This window comes from Camelus dromedarius, chromosome 3 (assembly GCF_036321535.1).
Source record: "Camelus dromedarius isolate mCamDro1 chromosome 3, mCamDro1.pat, whole genome shotgun sequence".
Taxonomy (NCBI): domain Eukaryota; kingdom Metazoa; phylum Chordata; class Mammalia; order Artiodactyla; family Camelidae; genus Camelus; species Camelus dromedarius.
Window position 1 is genome coordinate 74,541,299 of NC_087438.1, and position 13,069 is coordinate 74,554,367.

The 13,069-nt window shown below is 32.9% G+C and overlaps 1 protein-coding gene across 7 annotated transcripts in view; it reads left to right on the forward strand.

The window, feature by feature from the left end:
• Window positions 1–13,069, forward strand: part of FER (FER tyrosine kinase) — a 362,557-nt gene that overhangs the window by 75,240 nt on the left and 274,248 nt on the right. For 6 of the 7 annotated variants that reach the window (XM_031448777.2, XM_031448782.2, XM_064482956.1 and 3 more), the window contains 3 exons: window positions 9,303–9,486; window positions 11,591–11,728; window positions 12,347–12,466. In XM_031448777.2, coding sequence (XP_031304637.1) covers window positions 9,303–9,486; window positions 11,591–11,728; window positions 12,347–12,466 — 442 coding nt within the window. Of the gene's footprint in view, window positions 1–8,398; window positions 8,861–9,302; window positions 9,487–11,590; window positions 11,729–12,346; window positions 12,467–13,069 lie in introns of those variants that run through there. The other variant, XM_064482966.1, reaches the window with a different exon arrangement.

The window sequence follows — 13,069 nt, forward strand, 5'->3', positions numbered from 1 at the left end:
ATGGATATTGAGGATCCAGTATATATTGAAAATAGAGCCTAAAGGAGTTGCTGATGAATTGAATGTAGTGTGGGAGAGAAAGAAGCCAAAAATAATTCCAAGATTTTTGGCCTGATCAACAGGAAGGATGACACTGTTGTTACTGAGATGGAGAAAAATATAGGAGGAGCATATTTGAAGGTGAAGATCAAGAGTTTGGTTTTGGGATTCTTATTTGACATCTACATGGAGATACCAAGTTTGCTCTAGAATCTCTTAAGTTTTGAGTTCCAGGGAGAATTCCGAGTTTGATTTATAAATTTGATTGTCAGTTGGTATTTAAAGCCATGAGATTTGATGGCATTGCCCAGGGTTTTAATTAAGATAGAAAAGAGAACAGCCCTAAGACTGAGCCCAATATTAAGAAGTCAGGGAAATGAGAAAGAAATTGTAAAGAAGAGTAAAATAAAAGGAAAACCAAAAGAAAGTATCACTCTGGAAGCCAGATGGGGTGAAATGATTTCAAAAAGAACAAGTGATCATGTAATGATTAAGAGTTGAGTACTGCTAAGAAACTCTTAGCGATTTGTATTTAGCGAAAAGTACGTTTTTGGTGACTTTGACAAGAACAGTTTCAGTGGAGCAATAGGGGAACAATCTAAATGGGATGGGTTTAAGAAAGAATGAGAAGGAAAAAACTGCAAATAACTAGTATAGACAAATCTTTTTAGGGGTTTTGCAGTGAAGATAAAGAGAAACAACTAAAAGAAGTAGAGTCAAGGGAGGACTTTTTCTTTTTCTTTTGCTTTCTTTCTTTTTTTAAATTTAGGAGCTGTTTCAGCTTGCTTGCTGACCATAAATACTCCCTTAAAAAAGGAAAAGTCATGAGGCAACAGAATGAAGGGAGAATTGCTGGAGCAATGTCCTTGGATAGGAGTAGAGAATAGGTCTGCTACCCGAGGGAACGGATTGGTCTTAGCTAGGAGCAAGGGCATTGTTAAAACCTAGTAGCGGCTAAATACATACCCTTACTATTCAGAAAAGAGGTTAGGTAGGCTGGTAAGAGTTTGTGGAAGTTCTCTTAAGATTCCCCCCACCCCCCCGCATAGGGTTTCATGGGTTATACCTCTTCGTACTTACATGATTCTACATTCACAACCACAAGATACAGATCAGTAAGTAGACAGTGAAAACATTTTCTCCTACCTATTACACAGTATTTTTTTTTTCCTCTGGAGGCAACCAGTGTGATGTTTATTCCAGATGTAGTTTCTGCATAACCTGAAACTTTTAAACCACTTCATTAAAGATACTCATTGATTTATTAGATAACTTTCCATATTATCATCCATTGTTAGGAATTTGAGGCCCCTGAGTGGTTGGTTATGCATACTAAATAGTGGTGATTTCTACCCTCCCTCTTCTACAGTTATATTCTAATGTTATGATGACTGTTTTGTGAGCCTCTATTTAGATTTTCTTGTCAAGCATCTTTTAGGAAGAGACTATGACTATATGTCCCTTATAGAATTTAGTACATAATGGAATCTGGATAAAGATTTATAGGATAAATGCCTTTTTCTGTAAATGTTGTTCTTCCACACATTTGACTAGTCTTGTCAAGTAGAATGATAGTTTTTAAAAAACATTCTGGCTGTCTTTATCTATTAATATTATAGTATAAGCATACTTTGAAACATAACATATTAAAACCAAGTTGTTTTCTTTCCCCTATCCTGGAAAGTCAGTATTTCAATATTCAGAGGACAAATCATTGAGACTTTTCATCCCTAAGCTAAATAACTCATTTATTTTAGATTTAATGAATATTCAAATAGTTTTGAACTTTAGTCAATTTTCACAACTTTCCATTTTTTAACTTTTACTTTGATATTATATCAGACAACAGAAAATTTATAAGAATAATACAAAGAATCCCTGTGTGTTTCACCCATATTCTCCAAATATTAATATTTTACCACATTTACTTTATCCTCTTTTCTGTCTGTACATGAGAGAGAAGCTGAAACCGGTTCTTCTGTCCTTTTCACATGCTCCTGTAATTTATTTGCACTTATTTTTTGGCCCATCTTATACTTTTCCTGCTCGAGGTCTCGCTCCATTTCTCTAAGGAGCCACAGATCCATTTAGCAGAAAATAGTACTAAGGAACCAGTATTTGGGCACTGGGTTTGCTCATTGCTACTGGGATGTCTTTGTTCTAGATCCTTTCAACAGACAGACATAGGAAACAAGCAAGTGTACACACACACACATACACACACACACACACACATACACACACACACACATACATATACATATACCATGCCTATTTCTATATCTATTGCTCTATCCATATTAAAACTGAAGTGTTCCCATTGATACTTCCAATTCCATTTGAACACCAAACAGTTCATTCTATCTTGTCCTGTTCATGTATTTTTAACTTCCTTCTCTGACAGTGAGAAACCTGGCTTCTGTTACTCACAATCTACTTAATTTGCTCAATTGTAAAATAACAGAAGAATTGTTAATTAATGCCTCTGAAAAAGGAAGCCTACTAACTACAGTTTGGAATTTGTTTAGAGCTCTTTTTGTCTTTAGTCTTCCACTATAGTCAAATATTGTTTCCAAAGTTAGATTAATTCTTTTCTTCTTCACACCTTTCAGTGTAATTACATTACTCACTAGGAAATGCAGATTGGTTCAGTTGTTCATATTGTATCCCATTTTAAGTTGTATGACCTCTCATACCCTTGTTGATTTTGTTTGCTTATTTATTTTGTTAATGGTTAAACACTGATGATTTCAAAAGTCAGAACTGTACAGAACTATATACTTAGGAAACTATATCTTCTTTAATCGTTTCTTTCTTTCTTACACAAAAACTACAATATTATGACATACTTTCTCATTTTGATTTTCTGACATTGTATCCTGAAAAATCACAATATTTCAGTTTGTAGATATCTTTGTTATTCTTTTTAACTGCTGCATAGCACTTCATCATAAGATATTCAAGCACTTTTCTACATATGGGCATACAGTTTATTTCTAGTTTTTTCCCCCCAATTATTAATACTACTACCATGAATAACCTTGTGTCAGATTTGTTTGTTTTTTTGTTTTATGTTTTATTTTAACTGTTGAAGGGGTAAATTTCTAGAAGTATGAATGCAGGGTTAAAATGTAAATGTATGTGTAGTTTTGTTAGATACTACCAAATTTCCTTCTATAAAAATCATACCAATTGACATTCCCGCCAGATACGTATAAGAGTATCAGTTTCTCCACATCTTTGCCTAAACAGTGTTTGCCAATTTGGTCGGTAATTTTAATTTGTATTTTATTATAAGTTAGGGAGTGAGGTTGACCACCTTTTTATATGTTTAAAGGCTATTTTAAAGTATTTATTTTTAGTGAATTCTCTTTTGCCCATTTTTAAAAATTGATGTTTGATTTTTTCTTTTAAAATTTTAAGAATTTAAAACATACGGTGGATAGTCCTTCATCTATTATGCATGGTGCATACATTTTCTATGAGTTTGTCAATTGTCATTTGACTTTGTTTATGGCATTTTGTTTTCTTTCCACAAGTGACAATACTCTAGCTACTGATATTGCTGTGAGAAGTAAATTGTCCTTTGTCTCTCTGTCCCAGAAGTCTTGTATCTTCTGCCCACACCCATTAAATTGAGGCAGCCTAACTTTTTAGCTTGTCAGGTAGGGTAGAATCTTAACACCTTTCATGTTTCTGAGAAAGATTTAAGTGACCTTTTAATCTATTTTTATTTTTACTTTTTTTTCCCTTCAGGATTTTTCTTTCTTCTTTCATTTTAGCCATTTCTCCCTCTAAAGTGTTACCTTTCTAAGACTGCCTCTCTTGTCTTTGATAAGCACTTTTAAGTCCCTTTCTTGAAGTTAGTTCTGTGATCTACCATTACACTTTTTCAGTATTTTCACATGTAGAGTGGGCTTTCTTGCTGATGGTGGTTTTGGATGAGTCTTAGGCATACTGCTTATTCTTCTCTTCTCTCTTTAGTGTATTTTTCTTTTCCTTTTCCTCCCCACCCCGTCCCCCACCAAGAATAGCTTTTGGTGTCCATGAAGGCTTGCAGTGGGAGGGTGAGAGATCATTTGCAAAGACTTGATGTTTATTTTTCTACTTGTAGAAAATTTTAAATTTGGACATTTTCTGCCTGTTATACTGAGGGTGCAGGTTTTATTTATTCTTTCTTTTTGTTCCTTACTATATTTTTAGATGATATATGGGAGATTCCAAACGATGCTGCAAACACTATCCCAGCTACCCAAAATCCCCCCATTCACAGCTTTGTTATTATAGAATATAGACTTAACCAGGGTGTATCTTTCAATTTATAGGGTATTAAAAGACTATGGGTCAATTAACTCTAGCAATCATTATATGCAAGAAGGTGGTATTGCATAGAGCTAGAGAGCTTGCTCTTTTAAGGTATTTTTTATTGAATTTTAAAATGCCACTATTTTAGTTCTTTGAACCATTTAAAACCCACAATGCATGTTCAGTAAACATTTCTTGACTGATACATCATATTTTCTTAAACTAGGAAATTTATTAAAACTAGCATAGTATGGGTTTACATCTTATTTCTTTTTAATGCTTTATGGGAACATATAATCAAAAAGATTTTTTTCAGCTCTCCAAATTCTGTGTCTTCTTTAGCCTTTGTTATTGACTGTGCATTTTGACAATTTTCTGCCATTTGATTTCCATCACAACCCAATGAATTGAGAAGGGCAGACAATATAACTTCCAGGATTAAAAATGAGAAGCTAAGATTTAGGTTAAACGACTTGCTTGGGCTGCATAGCTAATCAAAGGAGAAGCTGAGATGAAAACTGACTTCTTAATTTTGTTATTGTCAGAACATCACTGAATAAAAAAGGTAGCTCATTCATTGTTCCCACATATCATACTTGACCTTTAACTTCCATGTGAAAAAAAGTATGTGGACGTTTGACCCAAGTAACTCATAAGTAAAGATGAATTCTTGTTTATTTTCTTTTTACTCATAGTAGTAAGAAAACATTGTATAGTGGAGGAGGAATGTTTTGAAAGAAAGGAAAAATATAAGATGGTCGAATGTTTATTTATCCAAATCAAAGCAGAGACTACTTGTAAGCACTTTACTTTTGGAAAATAATCACTTCTCATTTGTTATCCGGAGACTTTCCACAATAATATTTAACAAACGGTAAATGATTCAGAAGTTTATAATAAAAAGATACTTGACTTTCTAGACTAGCTTAATGACTAGTATAGCCTGTCACTTGTAAATGTCAAGCTTACATAATTGTGTTTTACTAGCTTCATAATCTTGTTTATGGCATGACATGTTGTATACACATTCTTTTATTACAAACATTAAACAGATTTGTCAACAAGTCATGGCAAAAGAATTGTAATTCTATCTCTTTGTGAATTTCATTATGTGGAGGAGGAAAAATTAGATGTTTTCCTCCGTGTTAATTGACATGTAGAACAACTCTGTGTCCTGCTTCAGTGCTTCTCATCATTAAAAAATATATATATATATAGCAATGGAGGTATGATTCTGTGTCTCATTAGAATTTATTCACTCTATGTACTTCACATTAATTTTAAGCTCAAATGTGGTTATTTAAAAGTTAGGAAAGCATAATAGTGATCTGAGATATTCTGAACCCAAAAGCTATGTGGCAGGAATCATGTTGGGTAGTTTTTTGCAATATATTTTGTTAAGTGAATGGAATTTAAAAAATCTTTTTGTAATTTTGGTTTTCACACAGTATTACTATTTCTTGAATTTACTTATATGATCTCTTTGGAACACTAAATATTTCTTTTAAAGCAAATCAAGAAAAAGTATAGTAGCATCCCATTTCAAATCATGGCAAGTGAGCATGTTTTTGAAACTTTTTGCTCATATCTACAAGGGTGGGAGTGTGGTGTGCATGCACAAGTACGCCTTGTAACCAGATGCATAAGTGTATGTGAACTGTTGAGTACAGCAAACAAATAAACCCAAAAGCCCTACTAAGACATACCCCCAAAGTCAATTTTAAACCCAAAGCTGTTTTTAAAGAATTTATTAGTGTTATGTATTATTATAATTTTAATGTAATCGAGTCTGCCTTGGATGTTTTTAAAAGCATTAAATTTTTTTCTAAGTTGTGTTAATGACAACTGATAAGCTATTGGTAATTAGATTTTGGCTGTGAAAGCCTTCACATTGTTTATCATTCACTATCTGATAAACAGAAAGAAGTATTTGGGAAATTCTTAACTTTTCTAATGTTATTTTGGACTATAAAATCTTACTCATCTGAGTGTTGTGTATTTAGTGAATCATTTCTACACCAGTTAGAAAGACAGATGGATAGTGTGCAATTTAAAAATCTGTGCAAATAGGAGGACAGATGGGTGGTTTAAATGTCTCCATGAAAATGTTTGCATGGAGAGCTTGACTCCTGAAGTTATACTAAAAAATCTGAGTAATTAATTGGGAATAATAGAGTTCATATAAAAAGGAATTTTTTTTAAAAAAGTGATATAAAATAGGAAATTCATTACTACCTATTATTTTAAAACTTATAAAAATCAACAAATTAGAACACAGAACTCAAATATTGTTGCTTTATTTTCTTATTATGAACGTGTGGACTCTAGAAAACTTCTTTATTACTTGGAATTAATTTATCTGCATACTTGTACATGAACGTTTGATCTGTGTATTGTCAGAATTTGTTGAATTTCCAGTAACAGCGACTTAAACTAGCAAACAAACAAAAAAGCCGAAAAACATCAACCCAAAGAAAAGGGCCTTAGAAGGGACTTCTCTGGCAAATGTTCAGGAACTTTCACTGCAGCTGGTGTTCAGGCATTAATGTGACTTAGCTCTCAGCCAAAAGAATGGTTCCTATTTGCTTGGGTATACAATTTGGATCTTGGGTGTCGGCTTCAGATGGGAGTCTCCCCCTATGTGTATGAGTAGGGAAAAAGGGGGGTTGTCATTTTAGAGGTAGGCTGCAGGGCTGGCCATAGGTGTATCAATTGTACTGGATCTTGGGGACTTTTTTGAAATGTATTTTTGCAAGAAGGATGCTAAGTAGCAATGTTTATGGGTGAATAAATACAGTATTTTATGAAAAAAACTATTAAAGTAACTGAACATGTAGGAGGATGTGTTCCTGACAATGTTGAAAGTCATTTGTGATTAGTATTACCGAAGTGGTTTATTAATTGCTAAGTTAAAAACAATTATCCCTCATGTCATATAGAGTTACAGCTACTCTAGGGATTTATGTTAACTGAGGCAAAACATTTATTGGTTTCTGCATGAACATTTAAAAAAATTCTAAATTCCAATTATAGAAGTTTTGAAGAATCACACAGCTTTCTTCATTATAAGAGGAAGAAATATTTAGTAAGTTTTTCACTTCAGTTACATATGTATTAAAATGTATATGATTGTTTACTGGTTCGTGGCATAAAATATATTATCCTGTGGGTTGTAGTCAAAAAGTGAGAAAGCCCACTTCTTTAATGGCCAACGTTATCTTCTTCTGATCCCTTCAGATTGGAACTGAATTAATATATTTGCTCTTATCTTCCCACTCTGGTATTAGAACCGCTTTCCAGTCAGCTGTGAAAGGGATTAGGAAGGATACTCTGGTGATTATTTTCTCATCAAGAAGTTCTTTATGTTATAAAGTGAAATAGGTTATCGAAGGCAAGATTTTGAGAATAACGTAGGCAATTATTAAATCCGCATGTGCAGGAACCAGCAGCTGATCTACTTTTGCTACAGAATTAAGCTCTGTAAGATATTATTTGCAGCTCCCTTAGAGAAGTCAGTGGTGGTTCAAGTACCTGGAAACACTTGAATTTGTTGGTAGTAGAGACATACCAGTCTGCTGGGAAGGTTTGTTTCCTTTTCACCAGCTAGATGGGGTTCCTGTGGCTCAGAATTAGATTGATGAGAAAGGCAAGAAAAGTGTTCTAATTCTGTTGCTCTGCCTGAGCATGGTCTGAGGTCTCCTTTCTCCACAAAAACCCTGGCTTTTTCTCTGCTTTTGGCCCTGGCCTGGGACATTCTCCTGTAGGAAACACTTTTCTGACTCCTGTCTATAGGGAATACTGAGATGGTTGCTGAGCCTCAACAGAGTGGCAGCAGAGGAGAACCTCTGGTGTTAAAAGTTCTCAACAAAAGATACATTTTGGGGAGAAGATTCATTTGGGGGACTCTCCTTGGATAGTGGGCAAAAATTAATAAATATTTTGAAAAGGTTATTTCCTCAATCTAAATAATTAAAGAGACATATTTGTTCAGTTTACAGCAAAAAAAAACTGCTTAAAAATTTCATTTATTTATGTAGTCATTCATTTATATTGCCAATCTGTAAATATTTTCTGAATGATTTTAGTAGAGGAACTATGAAAAGTTTTAGTTCATAATATTATCATCTCTTAGACTCCTTGCATCAAGTCTAAATTTCTCTGCTTGACTTCCACATCATTCATAACCTAAAATTGCCCTACTTCTCTAGATATATGTCCTTCATTTCCTCCAAACTTGCTGTCTTTGAGCTTATTTCTTTGCTTGCCTATGTAACATTGCTATTCTCTCCATGTTTTCACTCAATATTCCAGATCACCAGCCCATAGACTCTATGTCCAAGACTCTGTTTTGCCAAATACTGAATTCCTAATGCCTAGCACAGTTCCTGGTGGTGAAGAGTTAATGATATTTATTGAATGAAAGGAAGGAAGAAATGGAGAAAGAGAGGATGAGAGGGAGGAACTATTGTCTATCCTGTCTTTCTTATACCTTTCCAGACTTGCCTCATCTTTTAAGGTCTGTTTTCTCTGCAAAGTCTTCTCTGATTTCCCTGGTCTTTATTGGTGTTTCAAACACAGACCTCAAACTTTAACATTATTTACAAGCTTTCTTGTTTTCTTGGTTATACAATTTCACGTGTACTGTTGTTCCAATTTGGTGTGAGCTCTTTGAAGATGAGAAGGATCATATTATGCCTGTACAATTTTTCACAAAATTGTATATTAACCTTTATTCATCAAACCTTTACTGCAAAGCATAATTCCTTCAGAGCATTTTCTACACATAGTACCGGCAAACAAAGGGTACCTTGCCTTAGAGCTGAGTAGATAGTATATGTTCAAGAAACTTTTTATTATCTGTAAAGTATGTGAAATAACATAAAATAATGGTAACTCAGTGAAGAAAATAGAACTTGTTTTATTATCTCCTTGCTGACTTTGTCCAATGTTTTCTTCAGGGAAAGAAACTGAAAAGGCCAAGGAACGTTATGACAAAGCCACAATGAAACTTCACATGTTGCATAACCAGTATGTATTGGCATTGAAAGGGGCACAGCTTCATCAGAATCAGTATTATGACACTACACTTCCTCTGCTTCTGGATTCCTTACAAAAGATGCAAGAAGAAATGATAAAAGCACTGTAAGATACATTTCCTATTTGATGTGAAATCCCTTCATAAAATGATTTTAACATTTTTTTCTTATCTGGTTAAACTTTTGTATAAAAGTTTTCTTAAAAGTTTTGTAAGCTGCATTATTGAACTAGTTCAGAGGGTATTTCAAATCTGTTTTACGCTGAGTCTTCTTGATTTTCACTTCTGGTGTCCCTTCACTTTATACTCCTCCCAAACCATCTATCTAGCCCCAAGAATGGCTTTTGTTTTTGTATGTTTTTGTTTTGCTCCTGTTAGCTGGAAATTAAATTAGTGAAAAAAATCATTAGTTGACAAGTGTTAAGAAGTGGATATCTGCCTCCAGAGGCTTGGGTGTTTAAATCTTGAGCAACTGATAAGCCCAAAGAAAATACTTTTTTGGTTTATTTGCCAGCTTCATGTTGTATGAGATTAAAATCAGCAAATATTTCTTGAAGTTCTACTGTACGCTAAGCACACTGCTGCTTGGGGACATTGGGATGAGTAGGCACAGTTTTTGCCTTCAAGGAGCTAACAGCAAGCTTTGCTCAGTAATTCAAATGCATACATGTTTACCACATACATTGGTTCAATACAACAGAAAAAGATAAGCCACACTTTGGTAGACTTTATCTCCTTTATTGCTAGTTTAGGTGATCCCTCATTTTCCCAATAAAAATATAAAATGTTTTTAGTCAACTTGAATATGTAAACTTTTAAGGGTATTGATAAAATAGTGAAATGTCTACTTAAAATATTTAACCCATAAGTCTAGTTATATCTACTTTAAATTACTTATTGTTGATTTATAAATATTTCCTTTCCTACAATCATTTTATGAATCAATATTTTTTAAAACTGTCTATGCGTCTTCAGTAATAGTATCATCGTCACAAGGACATCCTTTTGAGACGTATGGTAGTTTCACACGGTGTATTATCCTTACTTTTAAATAAATTATTTTAGATCTAGCATTTAAAAAGCCCATGCACAATATCACTGAAATTGAATCCTATGTCACAGATACTCATTCATCTAACATTAGATTTCTTCCTTTCCCTCCCCCCATTTGTCTTAAAGATGAGTATTAATGATCTCCACATCATAACCACTTACTGTATTAATTTATAAGAATTTTCTAGATAAGTTCATTTATACTAATATCATTCACTGTGTTCAACTGTGAGATCATAACCCCAAAGATATTTACTACATCTGTATTAAATTCTTTTGCCTCCCTCTTTTCTTTAAATTATCTATCATGTGATTTCTATAATCATTCCAAACTAGCATTGCCTAAAGCAGTTTAAATTTAATTTTTTTACCCAAACAGTATTTTGCTACTCAAAGTAAAGGAATTGAGAGAATACTTCATAATAAGAGAGATTTTGTAGGGATTACTTTTATTAGTAATGATTTTGGAAAAACAAAAAATGCCTTATATTTACTTGTGTTATGCAGGATCAGCTTGTCTGTCTAAACTTGTTAAGGCTGCTAATGAGCAATGGTATATTTTTACAATATAGCATTCTTAAGTTGGGAATTGGATCTTTGCAATAGAATAGTTTTTCCTTTTTCATTTATTAGATAAGGCTAATAACTTTTATGAACATTTTTGCTACTAACTGGAGGTCAAGAGAAGAGATTGCAATGTCACTGAAGGTATGAACTGGTTAAATTGACTAAGTATATGGAAAAGAGCAGAGGCTTGGGAGCAAGAGAAGAACCAGGAGGCAGGGCATGTGAGGAAGTGGCAGAAGCTGAAAGAAATATTAGAGACAGGCTTTGATCCACAGTCCACTTCTGTGGTAATATTTAGACACAGAAAGTGATTAATACTGGCTTACATTTTGGACACATTAGATGGATGTTGGAAAAGGTAAGGCCTTATTCTAAATCATTTGCAATTATTATATCAGATGTATGCTAATCCGTACATTTGTAAAATCATTTCACTTCGCTCTCCAGGTCTGTGAAATAAGGTGGTGCATGAAATCACCATCTGTAAAAATTGGCATTACATTTCTTATGTTTATTGTTCTAAATCCTTTTTGAGCCTCTGTTTCCCTGATAAAACTTTAAAATGTAGTAAAATTTTATTTTTGTTTTCAGAAAAGGTATATTTGATGAATACAGCCAGATAACCAGTCTTGTTACAGAGGAAATAGTGAATGTCCATAAAGAGATTCAAATGTCGGTTGAACAGATAGACCCTAGCACAGAATACAATAATTTCATAGAAGTCCACAGGTATGCATGATATTTTCCTTCTTCTTTCAGTATTTATAACAGAATTATTTTTTTCTACCATATAATATTTAACTGAATTAAGATAAGAAATATTGAAGAGCTTGTTTAGGACATAAGCTATTTCAGATTAATTTGTTTGCCTTCGATTATTTCCAAAGTCCTTTCTCAATGATGATAACTAGTAAATTTATATAATGATCTTTAAATATTTCTCAGTTGTTACTATATTATCACTTAAATCCATATTTAATCTATGAAACTATTTTTTCCTTTTAACTTTTACATAGTGATTGTAGATGTATGGCTTTATATTTGTATTAAACTTTATAATGATAATGGATCAATTACTTTTCTATGCATGCATCACCATATTTTATACTCATTACCAGTGTGAAAAGAATAAAACAGGTTAATATCTATTTTCTCCAAATGAGGAAACTAAGGCTGAAATTACTTGACTAAATCTTTGAGGCCTATGGTTTAGCTTGATTTATTCTATTTGTGTTTACATTGTTAACATAATTTTAAATAAGAACAAATATTCTGCCTTTGGTGTGTACTAAATATATTATGATAATGTATTCATATTGATCAGAATTATTTGGCATGCTTTATTAGAACAACAGCTGCTACGGAGCAAGAAATTGAATTTGATACTTCCTTACTAGAAGAAAATGAAAACCTTCAAGCAAATGAGATTATGTGGAATAATTTAACAGCAGAAAGTTTGCAAGTAATGTAAGTATTTAGAAAATCTGAACAGTTTAAATGTTACTGTTATTATTTATAGTTGAACTTTATCAGATTTAAAATTCCAATTTTTATTTTCTTGGAAGTGATGAAAACGTAAATTAAAAATGAACTGGTCAGAGTGAAATACTTAACTCATTATCATCAGTAATTTTGGTAATTCTGAAAATTGGAATTCTGTGTGATGTTATACTCCTTTGCCCAATTATTGCTAATATTTTATTTAGAATAATGCTTTATTTTTTTCAAAATTTATATAAATTTTTGATCCCGTTTTACTCTCTAAACTTATTAGAAAAAACATTTTGGAGATGAGAGCTGGAGATAAGAAGAGACTCACAGATGTCAGAAGCATTTAGTTAGGAAAATTTGACTTTTAATTGAATTCCTTTCTCTTTAAGCAGAAATCTCTTTTAGGCTATTATATTAATTCCTTTTTCACTTTGTTGTTACTGTTGCATAAAATTTTAAGAGTTTGGGGAAATCAATGTATTTTTCGGTTCTTTTCAAATATTAAAGGCTATTAATAGTACATTTTTAGGGGTTCACTTCTGGGCTCTCTATTCTGTTCCATTGGTCCATATGTCTGTT